Consider the following 21,990-nt stretch of genomic DNA (forward strand, 5'->3'; position numbering starts at 1 on the left):
ACATTTTCTGTGCGTTCGGCAGGATGCTCGCCCACCGAGCGCACCGTCAATATGTTTAACAAAAAATGAGTCATCAGCTGTCAGCAGGATTCCCCGCTGACAGCTGAAAGAAAAAAACATGTATTGCTGGCAATAAAAAATTGAACAGCACCTTTACGCTGCCACTAAAGCCCATAATGGCATAGTGGATATCCAGGATGAGCAAGCCGCAACCATTCACAAGATATGCTTGAAAATTGCAGACCTAGAGGACCGCTCTAGGTGGAACAACATTAAAATTGGGGGGGGGGGGGGTACCTGAATCCCTGACAGCTGAAAGAAAAAACATGTTGTCAGGTCACCTTGAGGCGAGGTGACAGATGCACACCGTAGGGATCAGGAGTGCACCGCAAGGTTGTGGACCCTAAGGCTGACTGCTGCGGATGGGAGACAGATCCCACCGAGGTTAGAGCGTAAGATTCCCTGGGGCGCGGAGTCTAAGGCCACGTACACACGCGCGGACTGTTGGCCCAACTTTGTCCGTCCAACAGTTTGAGCGAACAGTCCGCTCAAACTTAGCATGGACGGACATGGCCACACACGACGGACGAACAGTTTGCTGAAACCGTGCGCGATGACGTGAACGGCACGTACGACGGGACGAAAAATACGACGTCCTATACACTGCAATGCAACCTTCCGACGTGGAAATCCTTTCTGAGCATGCGCGAGACTTAGTTGGCCGAACAAGCCTACACACGAGCGAACAGTCCGCTGAAACCTTGTTTCAGCGGACAGTTTTTCGGAATTTCCGTAAGACCTTGTTCGGCCAACTGTCCGCTGAAACTGTCCGCTGAAGCCCCACACACGAGCGGACTGTCCGCCCAAACACTGTTCAGCGGACAAGGTTGGGCGAACAGTCCGCGCGTGTGTACGCGGCCTAAGAGCCAGCAGGTGTTCACCAGAGCCTCCAGTGGTGAGGATGGACCTGGCTGTAACTGGCTCCAGGTCACGACCTCCAGGGTCCCCCAGCTCGCACCCACAGTAGGCAACAGGAGGATAGGGATAGTGAGGGATAAAGCCAAGGTCGGGGCCACAAGCAGACAGGAATGGTCAGGGACACGCCAATAGGTCAGGATCACAGGCAAACAGGGATAGTCAAGGACACGCCAAAGTCGGTAACGGAACAACAGAAGAGCACACGGCAGGTAACAGGAAGCTAAACACGCAAAGGAATACACAATGGTTGATCATCAGGGTTGGCCTGCAGTGCACAGGTTAATATAGAGTTCTCTGATAGGAGCTAGGGTGGAGTCATGCCAGAGAATGGATTACAAAAGCAGTCAGGTGAGGGTCGGCTGGTCTCTAGAGATGAACACATGGAAACAGGTAAGCAGACAAACTCTATTGCATAACCATGACACATGTATTGCTGGTAATAAAAAATTGAACAGCACCTTTACGCTGCCACTAAAGCCCATAATGGCATAGTAAATATCCAGGATGAGCAAGCTGCAACCATTCACATGAAATGCCTGAAAAATGCTGACCCAGAGGACCGCTCTAGGTGGAACAACATTAAAATTAGGGGGGCTACCTGAATCCCTTCCCCCTCTGAAATTGTCTCTTATTTACATCAAATCTTCCACAAATTGATCCCTTCCCTCACGGCTCATGATATGCTTATTGACCGGGCTCACAGAATCCAGAAGTCGCAGCATCTGCCAGCCTCTACTCCCAGGGACATTTTGGCTTGAGTGCATTTTTTTCACACCAAAGAAAATATTATGCGTGTAGCGAGAAACATGCGATTCCTTTCAGAGCCCTTTACCAAAATCTCATTGTATAATGACATCTCAGCAGCCACCTCACAGGCGTGTAAAGCCTTTGCTCCAGCTACAGCAATTCTAAATGAGCATAAATTTACCTACAGATCTGGATTTCCAACCAAATTACTGGTGACCTACCAGAACCAACAAGTACCTATACTGACCACCCGAACGATGGGCTCAAGCAGCTTCACAATTGGGGCTTCATCTCACACATGCCACCTACTACTCCGAAGACGAAACCTCCCCCCAAGGTCTCCAACCCATGGAAATCGCAGGTTCCACCTTAACTCTTAACTAGTTCCTGACACGTGTGCCCTCAGCAATGGAGATACTCACCCCAGGCTGGATACCTTTTGCATTTACTCAGCAGTGGAAGAGTAACCACATGTTAGTACCACCCTTACGCTCCACTGGTGTTGTTAAGCACACCTTGCTAATCATATTCTCCCTATCTTACTGGGATACTTCCTTACCAGAGTTCATATGGTTTTCCATATTGCTAAGCATTACAGTTCTACAGAGATATCTGTAACTTGGAGTTCCTAACCTTAATTGTTTTTGTATTGTATATGCATTGTATACTATGAGAGTATTTGAATACCTTCTACCCTTCTCACCGTCATTAGCCCCTTCAGGGTTACTCCCTCTTTAGTACCATTATGGCATCTATACATATTTTTCGTTCCTGTCCCCCCCCCCCCCCCCCAAGTCCCTCAAAATTGTTTCATTAAATGATAAAGGCCTCAATAGCCCTTTTAAACAATTGCTACTATGGCGGGAAGCCATTTCCCACAAAAAGCTGTTATACTCTGTATCCAGGAGACACTTCTATGAAACCAAATTGCTCCAACGTTCTCACAAACAATACCCACATTCTTTGCAGGCCTGTGCTAAAAAAAAGAAGAAGAGGTAATGATTGCGGAGTGCTCTTCGATATCTTTTGTCCTAACCCAAGTAGAACAAGATACTGCAGGCAGATACATAATACTATCAGCCTCATTCAATAATTACCCTCTCATAATTGTGAATATATATGCCCCCAACACCCATCAGAAATAGTTTTACAAGTCCATCTTACAAAAATTGCAACACAACCCTAGAGTTCAAATCATCATATGTGGGAATTTCAACAAGGTTATAGACCCCCAGATCGATTCCTCTGGTACTAAACGCAGAAGATCTACTGCCCTCTCTTCTCTAATGTTCCTTGAGGCTCTCTAAGACCCCTGGAGATGTCATCACGGCACTGAAAGAGACTACTCTTTTTTCTCACACACCCAGAAAACCTACTCAAGGATAGACCTGTTCCTGACCTCCAAGGTCCTTTTGCAAAAAAGATCTGCCTCCACAATTGGCACCATCACGTGGTCTGACCATGCCTCTATCTCTATATCCATAGCTCTACCCCACAACACACCCCGTCACACTCTGTGGCACCTGAATGCCTCACTAATCAGCAGATTGGATTCCCGGGAACAGGTGAGATCTGAGATTTCTGCCTTTTTCTCTTCTAATGCTGGCTCTGTCTCTGGTCTAGCGATTCTCTGGAATGCCTACAAGGCTGTCATCACCGGGACTTTTTCTCAAATTGGGTGCCCAGGAAAAAAAAAAAGCTACCCTTACCATCAACACTTTCCTCGAACGCATCAGTACTCTTGAGTCCCTAAATAAACAAAGCCTGACACAAACCACCATTACCGAACTTCAGACACTCCGAGATCAGCTCAGCTCCTATCTGCAGAGAGGACATGATTTCTATCTCCGCCGCCTTCTGTTAACCCGGTACTCTCAAGGTAACAAGACAGGAAAAACCTTAGCCCAACAATACAAGCGTAGAGCCGCTCAGTCTAAAACCCCTTACCATTTGGATGGGAAAGGTCGCAAACTTATAAATCCCAAAGATATTGCAGACTGTTTTAGCTCATTTTATTCAAAACTATACAATTTACGACTCTCTCCCTCTCAACCCTCTCCCCAACATATAAATGACTTTCTCACTCCTATTCAACTCCCCACACTTTCTGCAACACAATTATAAACTCTCTCACAACCATTCACTTACCAGGAAATCATTAAGGCCATTAAAGAACTGCCATCCCACAAAGCACCAGGTCCCGATGGCTTTGTCAACGAATATTACAAAACCTACATAGACCAAATAGTACCCCACCTTTGCAAAACCTTCAATAGCGTGATATCTTCTGGAGAAATTCCCCCCAAATCGGTTGAAGCAACCATAGTTACCATTCATAAACCTGGAAAACCATCCCATGATCTCACACATTACCGCCCTATTTCTCTCCTTAATACAGATCTTAAGTTCTACACCAAGCTTTTAGCCTTCCGACTCATGACATTCATGCCCATGCTCCGCCCTCCCACCCCAAAGCACCTTGTCGCCATGTTAGTGGGGACAAGAACCTCTTCCCCACAATCCTGGCCGGCTGGACCGGGGGGGGGGGTCCATTTATTTATTTATTTATTTTAAATAGCTGGGTGCCGAGAATTGCAACCCCAAGTCAATTTAAATGTGATTTGACATTTTTACTGAGAAGGTTCTATACATGCTACAGATGCACCACATTATAGGGACCCCCCGGGCACGATATTTAAAGCAATTTTTCATTTTTATTTAAAAAACATTTTTGCGTTGGTGGATGTCTCCCAGGGCAGTACCCGGGCCCTCATACCCTTTTTATGGCCAATTACTTGCATATAAGCCTTCAAAATGGGGAATTTAAATTTCCCATGTTCGGCTTCCATAGACTACAAAGCAGTTTGGAGCCAAAGGTTTTTTACCTTAATGCTAGAGATGGGCCAAACGACCCCCCCTGTTTGGTTCACAGCAGAACTCCAAAACAGGGGGGTCGTTTGGGAGTTCTGCTGTGAACTGAACAGGGGGGGTTGTTTGGCCCATCTCTAGCATTAAGGTAAATAACCTTCCGCTCCAAACCTCAAACTCCTTTGTAGCCTATGGGAGCCAAACAAGAGAAATCAAAATTCCCCATTTTGAAGGCTTATGTGCAGGTTATTGGCCATGAAAAGGATATGGGGGCCTGGGTACTCCCCTGGGAGACATGCACAAGGGGACAAGGTGCTTTGGGGTGGGGGGTCGGAGCATGGGCATGAGTGTCATGAGTCTCATGAGTGTCATGAGTCGGAGTCGGAAGGCTAAAAGCTTGTTGTAGAGCTTAAGAATATCTCTAGAATTAAGGTAAAAAAAGGTAAAAAAACGTTCTGGGTACTGCTCCCCCCTCAGCCCACCCTTATACTTAGCTGTGCTCCATCTCGATCCAGTGATGTGCATGAGAGCAGCGGCTCCTCGATTTCTCTCTCCTCACTGGCTCACACAGTAGCTCTGGCTCTGTACGTGAATGACAATGTCCATTCACAGGACCACGTCTCAATACCTGCTCGAGTACCCCCATAGCAAGAGGCTTGCTATTGCGGGCACCCAGCACGGGGGAGGAGCCAGGACTACTGGCGGGGGAACCAAAAGGAGAATCAGGGCTGTTCTGTTCAAAACCATTACATAGAGCAGGTAAGTATAACATATTTGTTATTTACATTTTTTTTTATTGCAACCTTTATAATTACTTGAAGTACCTGAAATGATCCCAGCCCCAACTCAAAGACCAGCCTTTCCCTCTTGCTGACATTCTCTGGAGAAAAGGCAAAGACGGTGTAGTGTATTCCGAAAAGGGGGATCAGCAGTAAAGTAGACCGAGCCAACCTCCTGGTAGAGGAAAGAAAGCAAAATGTTACTGCAAAATACTGATATAGCCAATGCTGGACTATGAGAGGAAGACAGCAAGATATGCTTCTCCCAAAGTAGAAAAAGTAGTCATGAACAACGAAGTTGCTCTTCTAGACTGAAATTTGAGTTCTCCAACTTCTCTGTGTACACTTACTACCAATTGTAAACCCATATCAAGATGTTTAAAAAAATAGACGTGTGCAATTTGTTTCATTCCAAATTAATTTTTTTAACGAATTTCGACAAATTAATTAATTCAGAAATATCCGAATTTTCTAAAATCCGGGAATTCAGGAATCCAAAAAGTCAGAAATTAGATTTTTTGGAAATTCTGGAATCCGAAAATAAGGAAATTGGAAAATTCAAAAATAAGAATGAAAATCTGAATTGATTTTTCAGATTTTCATTCTTATTTTTGGACCGAAAATTCTTACTTAGGACGGAAAATCCAAAAATAAAAAACGAAAATCCGAAAGATTCGAAAATTCTGAAATAATAACTAACTAATAATAACTTAACTATTACTAACAATTAAATTATAGGTATTGGAATTTCTTTTCAAATTTGGATTTTAGTGAACGTAACAAATACAAATTTATCCACAGTTACATATTATCTAAAATAACAAATGCTCTATCTAAACAAATTGAAAGCAATGAATTAATAATAATAATAATAATAATAATAATAAATAACAATAATAAAAATGTTTTATTATTATTATTTATTGTTAATTTGTTCCGTTCCATTCGTTTAGATGCGGCATTCGTGATTTCAGATAATTCGTAACTTCAGATAAATTTGTATTTGTTACGTTCACTAAAAGCCAAATTTGAAAGGAATTATTAGGTAGTTAGTTATTATTTTGAATTTTAGAATGTTCATTCTTTTGAATTTTTGGATTTTAAAATTTTCAGATTTTGAAAATTTGGAATTCGAAAATGAGAAAATTGGAAAATCTAAGAATTTGAAAATATGGAAATTTAAAAATTTGGATTTTCAAATTTTCTCATTTTTGAATTTTCAAATTTCAGGATTTTTGAATTTCCCAAAAAAAATTAAAAACGAATGAAATGAAAACGAACACATTTTTTGAAAGTGTACATGTCTAAAAAAAACATAAAAAAATCCATAAAATGCATAAAAATACTCAGTTTTTATATGACTGTAATTTTCTCATTGTAGTGGACTCTGCTAAAAATAACGAAAAACTTTTTTCAAAAATAAGGATCCTAGGGGTTGATTTACTAAAACTGGGGAGTGCAAAATCTGGTGCTGCTCTGCATAGAAACCACCAATCAGCTTCCAGGTATTTTGTCAAAGCTTAACAGCTTCCCGACCACCCACCGCAGATATACTGCAGCAGGGTGACCGCTCTGTGCCAGGTCACGTACCTAGTATGTGATCTGACACTTCCAGGTCTGGGGCACATACACGTGCCTCCAGCACCCGCTGATTGCACAGTTCAATACACCCTCAGAACGGTGTAAACTTGGCAGATTGACGTTCTATGAGGAGGGAAGGCATTGATCCCGTGTTCTTGCAAAGCAGGAACACGGATCTTTGCCTTTCCATAGTAAAAGCACCCCCCCCACAGTGAGTAAACACAGGCTAGGCACACAGTTAACCCTTTTGATCGCCCCTGATGTTAATACCTTCCCAGCCAGTGTCATTAGTACAGTGACAGTGTATATTTTTAGCACTGATCACTGTATTAGTTTCACTGGTCCCCAAAAAGTGTCAGTTAGTGTCCGATTAACCGCCACAAGTCCCAATATAAGTCGCTGATTGCCACCATTACTAGTAAAATTTTTTTTTTAAAAATCTATAGTTTGCAGACACTATAACTTGTCAAGTCCCCTTGAGGCGAGGTGACAGATGCACACCGTAGGGATCAGGAGTGCACCGCAAGGTTGTGGACCCTATGGCTGACTGCTGCGGACGGGAGACAGGTCCCACCGTGGTTAGAGCGTAAGATTCCCTGGGGCGCGGAGTCTAAGAGCCAGCAGGCGTTCACCAGAGCCTTGAGTGGTGAGGATAGACTTGACTGCAACTGGCTCCAGGTCGCGACCCCCAGGGTCCCCCAGCTCACACCCACAGTAGGCAACAGGAGGATAGGGATGGTGAGGGACAAAGCCAAGGTCGGGGCCACAAGCAGACAGGAATAGTCAGGGACACGCCAAAAGGTCAGGATCACAGGCAAACAGGGATAGTCAAAGACACGCCAAAGTCGGTAACGGAACAACAGAAGAGCACACGGCAGGTAACAGGAAGCTAACACACAAAGGAATACACAATGGTTGATCAGCGGGGTAGGCCTGCAGTGCACAGGTTAATATAGAGTTCTCTGATAGGAGCTAGGGTGGAGTCATGCCAGAGGATGGATTACAAAAGCAGTCAGGTGAGGGTCGGCTGGTTTCTAGAGATGAACACATGGAAACAGGTAAGCAGACCAAATCTATTGCATAACCATGACAGTACCCTCCCTCTTACGAGGCCTCCCCCTCCCCCGCCTGGGTCCAGGCTTAAAGGGAAACTCCAGATGGAACCTCCTCAACAGACTAGGAGCAAAGACCTTAGATGCAGTGATCCAAGACCTCTCCTCAGGGCCAAACCCTTTACAATGTACGAGGTACTGAAGAATGCCTTTACGGATCCGGGAATCCAAAACTTGACTAACCTCGTATTTTAGATTATCCTCAGAGACTGGAACTGAGGTAGGAAGAGGACGAGAGGACTTGAGGACTAAAGGCTTTTTAGTAATGGGTAAGGGCATGAGAAGATCAGGAGCCTGAGCAGGGTCCCCCAGACCCTTAAAGATGAGCTGGGCATCCATAACAGGACTACCAGACTGGGCAGAGGTCAGTGGATCCCTGAGGTCAGGTTGGTTAGAAGGTGACATGTCACAAGAGTCAAGCTGGATAGCTGAAACACAAACAGAATGCAGAGAACCCTGAGAAAAAGATTGAAAACCCCACCTGGCAGAATGAGGTATTCTATCCAAAGGATGGATTGAGCCTCTTAAACGGGTTTGAACGGACATAGTAGCAGTAGGGTGAGGCCAGGTCACAGAAGGTCCTGAACAAGAAGCAGGAAGATCATTGGGCATGGGCTGGACTGGCATAACTGGTGCAGAGGCCGACTGACTAATATTGTCAGGTGTAGCGACCATCTCAATCGCATCACAGGGCATAGCAACTGTGGAACTTGCAGACAAGTTAGCCTGGCTGTGCGTCCAAGGGAGATTAGGGACAGGCAAAGGTAAATGGTTATGCAAACTGGAGTGAATGATCGACTCAGGTTCATAGGTGGGCCCCTCATCCAGAGTACCACATGACCTAGAGAGTGCATCAGTCCGACTATTGCAGGACGCATCCCAGAGATCGCTATATACAGCGGGAATAGCAGAAGATACTGGGATGGTGGTAACAGGAAGTTTCTCTTTTGAGGTACCCTTGAGTAGGCAGGAAGAGGAACAGGAGGGACCCCAAGCCAGGATCTGTCCAGCAGACCAGTCAACGTGTGGAGAATGGAGCCGTAACCAAGGAAGACCTAATATGATAGGAGAATGAAGCCTTAGGTAAGACAAGGAAGGATATCCACTCCTGGTGGAGTGTCCCTACTGACATCTTAACAGGAAGAGTCTGGAAGCGGATAGGGCCCCCTGGGAGAACAGTGCCACCAATCGCCAAGACCACCAATGGAGTTGTAAGGAGCAAAAGGGTAAGTCTCATGGAGGATGCAGTTTCCCAATCCATGAAATTGACAGCGGCTCTGGAATCCAGAAGTGCTGAGACCGAACGAGAGGAAGCACCAACATGAAGCAACACAGAAAGGAGAAGACGAGAAGGTGAAGGTGATATTTCAGGGTCTAAAACTCCACCTTCCAGATGTATTAGCCCTGAGAGTTTTTCCGGACGAAGAGAACAAGTGTCACGGAAATTACCTTTGGCCCCACAATAGAGGCATAGGCCCAGAGTTCTGCACCTAGCGCGTTCTTCGGGAGATAACCTTGTCCGGCCCAACTGCATAGGTTCCTCAGCAGGCAGGGGGTGCTCCTCGGATCGAAGAGAAGGGACTGGGAGCTCAGGCTGCCTAAAGAACGGAGACTGCTGGCATCTTTTTTCCAAGGCCCTCTCCTGAAAGCGAATATCGATCTGGTTACACAAGGTGATGACACTGTCCAGATCAGCAGGAAAGGATCTTCCTGCTAATTCATCCTTCACTCTATCAGAGAGGCCATGTAAAAAGGTTGCAACTAGGGCCTCATTATTCCAGCTCAATTCAGCTGTGAGGATACGGAACTGAAGAGCATACTGTCCCACAGACGCAGACTCTTGATGGAGACGTAAAAGAGCGCTAGCCGCTGAGGCAACACGACCCGGTTCCTCGAAGATATTCCGAAAAAGTTTCAAGAAATCAGACAGGCTAGAAACCACTGGATCATTCAGTTCCCACAGAAAGGCAGCCCAAGCTAACGCCTCGCCGGACAGGAGGGATATGATATATGCGACTTTTGCCTGATCGGACATGAAGTTTTGGGGCTGAAGTTCAAAATGAATTGTGCACTGGCTAAGGAACCCCCTGCAAGCCTTGGAGTCCCCAGAGAAACGGGCCGGAGCTGGTAGTTGTAATGAATGTGTGGCTGCGACTGATGCGATAGATGCAGCGGCAGAAAGCGGTTGAGGTTGTTGAACCGGGGGTCCTAATGAGGCCTGAACCTGTTCAACACGGGATGCCAAATCCTGAAGGAATCGCATCACCTGGGTCTGATGCGATTCTTGGGTCTCAAGTCTGCGAACTAAGCTCTGCAATGGATCATCTGCAGGAAGCGGCACGTCAGCCGGGTCCATGGCTGATCAAACTGTCAAGTCACCTTGAGGCGAGGTGACAGATGCACACCGTAGGGATCAGGAGTGCACCGCAAGGTTGTGGACCCTACGGTTGACTGCTGCGGACGGGCGACAGGTCCCACCGGGGTTAGAGCGTAAGATTCCTTGGGGCGCGGAGTCTAAGAGCCAGCAGGCGTTCACCAGAGCCTCGAGTGGTGAGGATGGACTTGGCTGCAACTGGCTCCAGGTCGCGACCCCCAGGGTCCCCCAGCTCACACCCACAGTAGGCAACAGGAGGATAGGGATGGTGAGGGACAAAGCCAAGGTTGGGGCCACAAGCAGACAGGAATAGTCAGGGACACGCTAAAGGGTCAGGATCACAGGCAAACAGGGATAGTCAAAGACACACCAAAGTCGGTAACGGAACAACAGAAGAGCACACGGCAGGTAACAGGAAGCTAACACACAAAGGAATACACAATGGTTGATCAGCGGGGTAGGCCTGCAGTGCACAGGTTAATATAGAGTTCTTTGATAGGAGCTAGGGTGGAGTCATGCCAGAGGATGGATTACAAAAGCAGTCAGGTGAGGGTCGGCTGGTCTCTAGAGATGAACACATGGAAACAGGTAAGCAGACCAACTCTATTTCATAACCATGATATAACTTTTGTGAAAACCAATCGATATACGCTTACTGGGATTTTCTTTTACCAAAAATATGTAGCAGAATACATATTGGCCTAAATTAAAAGAAAATACAATTATTTTAAAATTAAAATTATTATAAAATTAAATTAAAATAAATTAAGATTTTTTTTTAATTTTTTTTATTGGTTATTTATTATAGTAGAAAGTAAAACTATTTTTTTTTTTTCAAAAACTGTCGGGTGTTTTTTTATTTATAATGCACAAAATAAAAACCCTCAGAGGCGATCAAATACCACCAAAAGAAAGCTCTATTTGTGGAGAAAAAGGACCTAAATTTTATTGGGGTACAGCGTCACACAACCGCACAATTGTCAGTTAACCACTTGCCGACCGTTGTCGGCAAATATTTGTTGGCAGAACGGCACGGCTGGGCAAAGTAACGTACCCGTGCGTTACTTTGAATTTCCCGCTGTGCGCGCGCACCTGCCGCGAGCTCCGTGACCATGCCCACGGGACCCACGGTCTCGATCGCCGCGGGGACACAGAGCTCAAGAACGGGGAGATGCCAATGTAAACAGCATCTCCATGTTCTGCCTAGTGACATGACACTGATCGTCTGCTCCCTGTCATCGGGAGCAGCGATCAGTGTCACGTCACACACAGCCACGCCCCCACACAGCCACGCCCCCTAGGACACACTTAATCCCTCCCCGCCCCATAGTGGTTAACCCCTTCACTGCCAGTGACATTTTTACAGTAATCAATGCAATTTTAATCGCACTGATTGCTGTATAAATGCCAATGGTCCCAAAAATGTGTAAAAATTGTCCAATGTGTCCACCATAATGTCGCAGTCATGATAAAAAATCGCTGATAACCGCCATTGCTGGTAAAAAAAATTATTAATAAAAATGCCATAAAACTATCCCCTATTTTGTAGACGCTATAACTATAAAATGATTTTTTTTATGGGGGTATTTATTATAGCAAAAAGTAAAAAATAATGCATTTTTTTCAATATTGCTGCTTTTTTTTTTGTTTATAGCGCAAAAAATAAAAACCGCAGGGGTGATCAAATACCACCAAAAGAAAGCTCTATTTATGGGGGGAAAATAAGATGCCAATTTTGTTTGGGAGCCACGTCGCACAACCACGAAATTGTCAGTTAAAGTGGTGTAGTGCCGAATCACCAAAAAGTGCTCTGGTCAGGAAGGGGGCAAATCTTTCCAGGGCTGAAGTGGCTAAAGTAACGCAGTATCGCAAAAAATTGCCTGGTCAGGAAGGGGGGGGGGGGGGTAAACTGAAGTAGTTAAAGAGGAAGTAAACCCTGATGGGTTTACTTCCTCTTTTTTTCCCTGCAAAGGTAAAGCATAATGGACTACTATGCATCGCATAGTAGCTCATTATGTGTCACTTACCTGACACAGGAGCCAGCGAAGTCGCCGCTGTCCCCTGTAGTCCGCCGCATCCATGTTGCTTGTGGCGTCTCGCAGCTCCGACGAATCACAGCGGCGCAACCGCGATGACGTCACTCCCGCGCATGCGCACGGGAGTCGCGCCTCGCAGCTCCGCCGCTGTCATACGGCGAAGCCGCGATGACGTCACTCCCGCGCATGCGCACGGGAGTCGACAAATCCATTCTTGGATTTGCCGCATTTAGTGCGCATGCGCGCCGCTGTCTACGGCGCATGCGCCGTAGACAGCGGTGCCCATTTTCGGGCAAATATCTCCTAAACCATATAGGTTTAGGAGATATTGCTTGGACCTACAGGTAAGCCTTAATCTAGGCTTACCTATAGGTCCAAGTTGTTTGGAAGGGTTTACTTCCTCTTTAATTGATCAAGCTGGAATTCGAGGCTGATTGGCTACCATTGCACAGCTGCACCAGATTTTGCACTCTCCAGTTTTAATCAATCAACCCCTAGTGTTAGCTTCACAAATTAGACCTATTATGAATTTTTTTTTTCCGGACTGCCAGAGTGATTGCACATAGCCATGTGATATGATAAGAAAGGTGTTGACAGGACCTTACTGTATGTGCAAAAAAAGTTAAAAAAAAGTTGGGGCGCCACGCAAAAATCTACACAAAAAAACTGAATGCAATGATCTGCAAATCTCATACACCCGGATTTTATTCACAAAAGAAAAAAAGAAAACACAGAAAATTTTTAAAACTGAGAAAATTGATCATTTTAAAAAGAAAAGTAAGGTAATTTTGAAATTGATGGCAGCAACACATCGCAAAAAAGTTGGGACAAGGCAACAAAAAAAGCTGGCAAAATAAGTGGTACTAAAAAGGAAAAGCTGGAAGAACATTTTGTAACTACTTATATTAAAGCAGGAGTCCGCCGGGAGTTCCGCCGTTTTTTTTTTTTTTTTAAAGCCAGCAGCTACAAATACTGCAGCTGCTGACTTTTAAAATAAGGACACTTACCCGCCCGGCGCGCCCGTGATGTCGGCACCCGAAGCCGATCTCTCGATCGTCTCTCGGGTGCTGCCGCCGCCATCTTGGGTATGGGAATCAGGAAGTGGAGTCTTTCGGCTTCATTTCCCGGTTCCCTATTGCGCATGCGCGAGTTGCGCTGCGCAATAAGGATGGACCCGCTGCCTCTGGGATCTGTGTGTTTCCCAGCAGGCAACGGGGGACTTTCGGAAAGGGGCGTAGATTCTGCAGAATCTACGCCCCTTTCCGCAGAGAGCTATCCCGGAAGTGGGTGCAGATACCTGTACTGTACAGGTACCTGCACTCCTTCCCCCCTGAAAGGTGGCAATTGTGGCGCCGGAGGGGGGGAGGATTCCAATGAGCGGAAGGTCCAATTTAGGGTGGACCTCCGCTTTAACTGGCAACAGGTCACTAATATGATTGGGTGTAAAAAGGGCATCTTATGCCCGTACACTCAGAATAAACTCTGACGGTCTTTCAGACTGAGTTCTGATGGAGTTCCTCTGAAACGAACTTGCCTACACACGATCATACCAAAGTCCATTCGTTTAGAATGCGATGACGTACAACGGGACTAGAAAAGGACGTTTAACAGCCAGTAGCCAATACCTGCCCTTGCGACGTATTTGGTCCATCAGAACAGCATACAGACGAACGGTTTTCCCGATAGCAATTGATTCCGTTGCAAAGATTTGAAACATGTTCGATTTCTAGGTCCGTCAGAATTTTCGGAAAAAAAAAAAGTCAGATGAAGCCCCACACACGATCGTAATATCCAATGAAATGATTCCGTCTGACCTTTTCTGCCGCAAAGTCCGGTGGTGTGTACGTGGCATTAGAGAGTCAGAGTGTCTCGGGAGTAAAGATGGGCAGAGAATCACCAATTTGTCAAAAACTACATCTAAAAACTGCCTAACAATTTCAAAAGAATTTTCCTCAAATTAAAATTGCAAAGTCTTTAACCACTTCAGCCCCGAAAGATTTAACTCCTTTCTGACCAGAGCACTTTTTGCGATTCGGCACTGCATCGGTTTAACTGACAATTGCGCGGTCGTGCGACATTGCACCCAAACAAAATTTACGTCCTTTTTCCCCACAAATAGAGCTTTCTTTTGGGGTATTTGATCACCTCTGCGGTTTTTATTTTTTGCGCTATGAACAAAAAAAGAGCGGCAATTTTGAAAAAAAAGCAATATTTTTTACTTTTTGCTATAATAAATATCCCCCCAAAATATATAAAAACGATTTTTTTCCTCGTTTAGGCCGATATGTATTATTCTACATATTCGTGGTAAAAAAAAAATTGCAATAGGCGTATATTAATTGGTTTGCGCAAAAGTTATAGGGTCTACAAAATAGGGGATAGATTTATGGAATTTTTATACATTTTCTCTTATTAGTAATGGCCGCGATCTGCAATTTTTATCGTGACTGCGACATTATGGCGGACACATCGGACACTTTTGACAATATTTTGGGACCATTGTCATTTATACAGCGATCAGTACTATAAAAAATGCACTGATTACTGTGTAAATGACACTGGCAGGAAAGGGGTTAAACACTAGGGGGCGATCAAGGGGTTAAGTGTGAGTGGGAGTGATTCTAATTATGGGGGGGGATGGGCTACCTAGGACATGACAGCAATCACTACTCCCGATGACAGGGAGCAGTGGATCTCTGTAATTTCACAAGGCAGAATGGGGAAATGCCTTGTTCACTTCTCCGTTCTACCTCTCCACACTGCAATCGTGGGCCGCCGACAAACATTGATTTCCAGGGACCCACGGGCGTGCTCCTGTGATGTGCACACCCCGAAAGGCGGCAAATACCTGTACCTGTACAGCCATTTGTCTGCCTGTGCCATTCTGCCGACGTATATCTGTGTGCGGCGGTCGGGAAGCGGTTAAATATATCATCAAAAGATTCAGCAAGGGACTAGGCCGAAAACGCAATGTTGGATGCTCATAATCAGCCCAACAATTTTCCCCAAAAAACTGAAGCAGATATACTATACAAAATACAATAAAATACAGAAGCACAGCATCACATGAAAAATATTTGCTCCACTGTAATGTTAATGATTGAGCTCCAATGTATCCCATTACTATTATCCTAATTATTACATAGTGAAGTCCCGTACCTTTGTTCTTTTGTGTGCAAATCAAATAAAGTTGTACAATTTCTCCTATATTTCATCTATATTTCACCTTGTCTGATCATTACTTCTGTCTGAGTGTTATTTTTGTGCCATCTAGTGCAGCAACAAGCCTAAAATGAGATAAGTTGGGGCCAATGTGAAACCAATTTTCCCAAAACGTTGGTGGACCTTTGTTGGCACTTTTGGCCTCTCCCGTTCCAGTAATGTATTGGCAGTGTCCTTTCACTGGGCAAAGTTAATTGTGTACTAAATTTGAAACTGAAATGGCCTTCGTACCCGTCCCATATTTGGTGGTCTTGAATAGCAGGTATGGCTATTATAAAGCAAAAGGAAGAAGAAATCGAGGCAACACACCACTGTTCAATAGTTCAGATGCAATTTTATTCCAGTAAGGGTCAAAGGGCTGAGAATAGAAGCATCCAATGCGTTTTTTAGAGGTCTAAATATGTATCCTCCATCAGGGTTTGCAATAGAAAACAATGCAGCCAAACACACTTGATAAAATACTGTCCAAGGTCCAGTCATTATTCCTATAAGCCCAGATATAGGAGTTATTTATGGACACCCAACATGCATTGGTTACTGTGTTGCTATGGCTTTTTAAGAGCACAAATATGGAATATCATTTTAAGGTCATGTATTGTTTAGAAGATCCCCTCCATTCATTTGCTAATTAACCGGTTTGACTGGTTCCCCAGCTCGGGGCAGGAAGTGATGCTACAGGAAGTAGGGGAAGGGAAAGAGGACATGAACAAGCCATGTCCTGAGGAACTAAGAAACTGGGAAGCAAGAGGCAGTCTGGAAGATCCTGGTTAAAAGGAAGAAGATTCCATCACCAGGAAGAACCAAGTTAAAGTAGTTGTTAAGGCTCAAGGTTTTTTTACCTTCGTGGATTCTATCCATGAAGGTAACAAACCTTCTCTGTGCCGCCGCCCCCGCCCCCCATCTTCCTAATACTTACCTGAGCCCCCTCTCGATCAAGTGATGTGCATAGTGCACAAGTGCCTCGGCTCTCCGGGGACACTGCTTCCTAATTGGTTGAGAGAGCAGCAGGAGTCATTGGCTCCCACTGCTAACAATTACAGCCACTGAGCCAATCAGGAGAGAGAGAGAAGGCAGGTGCGAGCCACAGCTCTGTGTGAATGGACACACAAAGCCACAGCTTGGAAGCGAGTCTACTCTGGTGCCCCCATTGCAAGCTGCTTGCTCTGGGGGGCACTCGGCAGGAAGGAGGGGCCAGGAGCCCTGGTGGTGGACCCAAGAAGAGGAGGATTGGGGCTGCTCTGTGCAAAATCATTACACAGAGCAGGTAAGTACGTTGTACATGCTTATTTGCTAGAAAGGATAGATAGTTTGTGCATGTTGTAGGCATATTTTGTGATATTTTTTATGTCATTAATTGTTTTTCCTACAATTGTATGTGCAGTATTTTCTTTGTTTAGTAAAGCATTAATACACAATAGAGATTATTTCTTATGCTTCCTTGGTTTACCACAAAGAACCCTAAAAGACACAAAGCAAGACAGCTGCTCCTTTTATTGTCCCTCTGACCCTAATGCCGCACATGCACGACCGGACTTCCCGGCAGACTAGGTCCGACGGTCTTCGCGACTGACTTTTCCGAACAAACGGACTTGGCCACACACCAACGGACTAAGTCTGTTCGAAAGTCCATTCGTTTTGAACGTGATGACGGGACTAAAAAAAGAAGTTCAATAGCCAGTAGCCAATAGCTTCCCTTGCGTTGTATTTTGTCCGTTGGACCAGCATACAGACGAACGGTTTTCCCGATAGGGATTGAGTCCGTCGGACAAATTTGAAACATGTTCTATTTCTAGGTCCATTGGATTTTTTTAACGAAAAACGATCGGATTAGCCCACACACAATCGGATTGTCCTACGGACTGATTCCGTTGGACCTAGTCTGCCGTAAAGTCCGGTTGTGTGTATGCGGCATCACTGGTCTCCAGTTGTATCTAGACTTTTGAACAATGGTATGGGGTTTCAGTTCTTCTTCTTGCTGTTTTGCACAACAAATCAAGCAAACGGTGGAGATCTACTGTTGAGCAGAAATTGCCTGTCTGGTAACCAGATCTTTCACCAATATCATTACAATACTTGAGAGCAACACCGACTGGGCAACTTTGTGGGTTTAACTCTAACTTACCACTTTCCCTGACTATAAAGCAGGCAGCAGACTCTCCCCCCCCCCACCCCCACCGGTAGTGTAATAATCAATCCTGTAACAAAAGTGATAGATCCTGCTTAAAAAGGGGACCCATCACTACTATGTAGCTAGGGTTATGCAATGTCTAAGTCAGCCTTTCTCAACCAAGGTTCCTCCAGAGATTGCTAGGAGTTCCTTGAGCAACGTCTGCATCTCAGATACGTAACCAATGACATCGATGATGGTTTATCTATCTGTAAGGTTGGGATTCTTCCATTTTTTTCACTGACCATCCTACTAATGTAACCTCAGCTGTAGATATAGTAATTATTATCCAGGGGGTTCCCTAAGACCTGAAAGTTATTTCAAGGGTTCCTCCATGTTGAGAAGGTTGAGAAAGGCTGCTCTGAATAATGCCCTGTGTGTAGTGAATAGGTAGACAGCGACCTGTCTACACTGGACAACACCAATGAATCATGCACCACTGAAAGCAGACACATACAACACCACCGATGTCACAATCACGGTAACAAATCCATTGCAATGGGCAGACTTACACAGTGATGATGGAAAGCTCAGACATCTTGACAGAATACTGGTTAGCCCTCTTACAGAAGCATGCCTGAAAGCAGCTGACATACATGAGAGGATTAGAAGAAGTGGTGGTGTAAACCAAAAGGGGCTCATTTCATAACAAGCCGATGGAAAAAAAGAAAGCATTGCAACCCATACAGTGACCTCTGTCATCTTTGACCTCCTACTGAATGAGCTAGAGATGGAAGATAAAACAACCTTTCTAGAAGTGGCAGTTAAGGATAGATCACATGACCCTTTCCGCTGCTCGCTTCTCAAGATATTCTAAGTAATGCAAATTTGTAGTTGATAGGTTGATAGCTGGGATATTCCCGATTGTCAGAAGGTGTTTCTAAAAGTAAACCTGTCATCAAGTTTGGACACCCCTGCCATAGACACACTCCTAAACCTTGTGGACGGCCTTCCCAGAAGAGTTGAAGCTGTTATAGCTGCAATGGGTGGGCCAACTCAATATTGATCCCTCTCTGAGCTCATATGTGGCATCTCGTATGTACCTTCCCTCTTATAAATTTCACTTAGATCCTTTGATTCATTGGCTATGTGATGTACTGATTTACCTCTAAACTTTTGTATTTGTCTTGACCTGTAAAACCTTGACTGCATCTTGAACCATTCAAATAATTCAATACAAAAGAGAGTAAACATAAAAAAAAAGTATAAGAAGAGGTCACCTTGAAAAAAACTCATAAAATCTGGCGTTCTATACAAATCTTGACTCTACACATAAAAAGTTGAGCTTGTCCCCACCCCTTCTGCCTTCTGAGTTGGTCAGAAGGCAGGACAGAGGGGGACAAGTGTCAGTCCTATAATTTTAAAGGAACCCCTAATTAGACAAAAATGTACTTTAATTGGAAGTATAGGTTCTCATGAAAAACAAATCAGTAGTACCCAGACTTCAAAAAGAAGTCTTTTGGGGAATCTTTTGGAGAAAAGTTTAGGGATTAGCCAAAATGAAAGTTCTAGGAGCAGGGTTTCTCAATCAGGGTCCCATGACCACAAGTGTAATGCCGCGTACACACGACCGGACTTTTCGACATCAAAGGTCCGACGGAACGATTCCGGCGGACCATTCGATTGTGTGTGGCCTGCAGCAGACTTTTGATTTGCAAAAATCCGACAGACTTTAGAAATGGAACATGCTTCAAATTTTTCCGCCGGAACTCCGCCGGACCCAGTTCCTAGCGAGAAATCCACTCGTGTGTATGCTACTCCGACGGACAAAAACCGACGCTAGGGCAGCTATTGGCTACTGGCTATGAACTTCCTTATTCTAGTCCGGTCGTACGTCATCACGTTCGAATCCGTCGGAACTTTGGTGTGATTGTGTGTGGCCAAGTCCGTTCATTCGGAAAGTCCGTCAGAACTCCGTCAGAACTCTGCCGAAAGCCCCTCGGAAAGACCGTCGGACCTAGTCCCTCGAAAACCCTGATGTACTTCTTCTTTGCCTCCCTGCAAAGGTAAAGCATAATGGACTACTATGCATCGCATAGTAGTCCATTATGTGTCACTTACCTGAGACAGGAGCCAGCGAAGTCATCGCTGTCCCCTGTAGTTCCGAGCATCCATTTTCTTGGTGGGTCCGGTGCTGCTCCGGCGCTAGGATTTCGATGGCTGTCTTCAGGTAAATATCTCCTAAACCGTGTAGGTTTAGGAGATATTTCTTGGACCTACAGGTAAGCCTTAATCTAGGCTTACCTGTAGATCAAAGTGGTTTGTAAGGGTTTACAACCACTTTAATGTGTACTGATTGAGAATTTAGATCAGCAGAGGCTGCCTATGATCTCTGCTTCAACAACCGGGGACCGCGATGTAAGGGGAGCTCTGATAGGGACTCTGATGTAAAGACAACTTTAATAAGGACCCTGAGGTAAGGAGAATGCTGATGGAGATCTGACGTAAGGGAGGACCTTGATGGGGTTTTTTTTGGCCCACGATTATTTGTAAGATATACAATATGGCCCTCGTACTGAATAGTTAGGAGATCCCCGTTCTAGAGAATGGAGGGGTGAGGCCAATATTGATTTTTATAACGGCCTTTACAATTCAAATATAGCTTCAGCTTTTAAACACTTTTGGACTCGCTGGACATTTTTCTATCGGTTTGATCAAAGGAACCTCTATCAATGTGTTCTTTTCTTATTTCATTATATGTTCAGCTTGAGTTTCCTGGGATGGTAACAGATTCACTTTAAGGAACTTCAGACTAAGTGAATTCATGAAAAAAACAACCAAGAATTTTGACTTTTAGGGTGCCCAACAACAAACAGTGTTAAAATCCAAATTTTAATTTACATTCAATTAAAATAAGCATGTTCTCAACTTTGATTACGTATACAATGACCTCATGCAGACTCCCAGTCTCTATGATACCATTTAATTCACTATATTTCTGCTATCATTTTCTTATCGTCATACATATATTATGAATATCGTGTTAACTAGGGTTGCACCGATACCGGTATCGACGCCGATACTAAGCGTTTGCACAAGTATCGGTACTTGCGCAAATGCTCCGATACCTGAAACCGACACTTTCAGGCTCAGTTCTTTCAGCTGTCAGTGAGATTCCTCCACTGACAGCTGAAAATGTAAAAAAAAAAATTTTTTAAAAAATGCTGGCAATTATCGGTTGCTGCGTCCTTAACATCCGGTGACTCATTCAGTTGTCAGTGGGGTTCCCCTTGTTGACTTCTGAAGTGTAACGAAGTCTCGGCAATTGGAGCTGTCAAAAAAAAAAAAAAAAAGCAGCCGGGCAATGTTTATCAACAAATTACTCACCCGCTGAAACAGAAAGATAAAAAGAAACATTGTTTTTTTGGGTTTTTTTTTTGTATCTTTCTGTTTGTTCATCTACAGATCAAGGGGAAGAATCTTGGTTCGCAGATGAAGTTAGTAAGCACCCTGTCATGTAACAAAACATTTTTTTTACATTTTATTTATTTTTATTAAATACTACCCTGTTTAACCTCTATTCAGCCTAAATTAACTCCTTATTCCCCTCCATTCATTTATTATTTTCCTCAAGATTTTTAATTTTTTTTGTTCTCTTCTATTTTAAAAACTATTAACAATTTGTTTGTTTGTTTTGTTCGTTACATTTTTTACACCTTTAACCACTTCAGCCCCAAAAGGTTTTACCCCCTTAATGACCAGACCATTTTTTTTTTTTGCGATACGGCACTGCATTACTTTAACTGACAATTGCACGGTCATGCGACACTGTACCCAAATAAAATTGGTGTCCTTTTTTTCCCACAAATAGAGCTTTCTTTTGTTGGTATTTGATCATCTCTGCAGTTTTTATTTTTTGCGCTATAAACAAAAAAAAAAGAGCGATAATTTTGAAAAAAAAAAAAAAACAATATTTTTTACTCTCTGCTATGTAACATAACCAATAACAAAATGTAAAAAAAAACTAATTTTTTTCATCAATTTAGGCCAATATGTATTCTGCTGGATGTTTTTGGTAAAAAAAAAAAAAAAATCTCAATAAATGTATATTATAGCATCTATTATGTAATATGTATATATATATATATATATATATATATATATATATATATATCTATATATATAT

At 44.0% G+C, this 21,990-nt stretch overlaps 1 protein-coding gene across 4 annotated transcripts in view; it reads right to left on the bottom strand.

Moving 5' to 3' along the window:
• Positions 1 to 21,990, bottom strand: part of ADCYAP1R1 (ADCYAP receptor type I) — a 335,354-nt gene that overhangs the window by 25,894 nt on the left and 287,470 nt on the right. For 2 of the 4 annotated variants that reach the window (XM_077490662.1, XM_077490663.1), the window contains exons 14-15: positions 18,377 to 18,451; positions 5,418 to 5,547 (exon numbers count right to left, since the gene is read on the bottom strand). In XM_077490662.1, the coding sequence (XP_077346788.1) occupies positions 5,418 to 5,547; positions 18,377 to 18,451 (205 nt within the window). The remainder of the gene's footprint in view (positions 1 to 5,417; positions 5,548 to 18,376; positions 18,452 to 21,990) is intronic. The other 2 variants (XM_077490664.1, XM_077490665.1) reach the window with 1 other exon arrangement.

Source organism: Lithobates pipiens, unplaced genomic scaffold (genome assembly GCF_037356315.1).
Source record: "Lithobates pipiens isolate NorthernLeopardFrog02 unplaced genomic scaffold, aLitPip1_a1.2 Scaffold_19, whole genome shotgun sequence".
Taxonomy (NCBI): domain Eukaryota; kingdom Metazoa; phylum Chordata; class Amphibia; order Anura; family Ranidae; genus Lithobates; species Lithobates pipiens.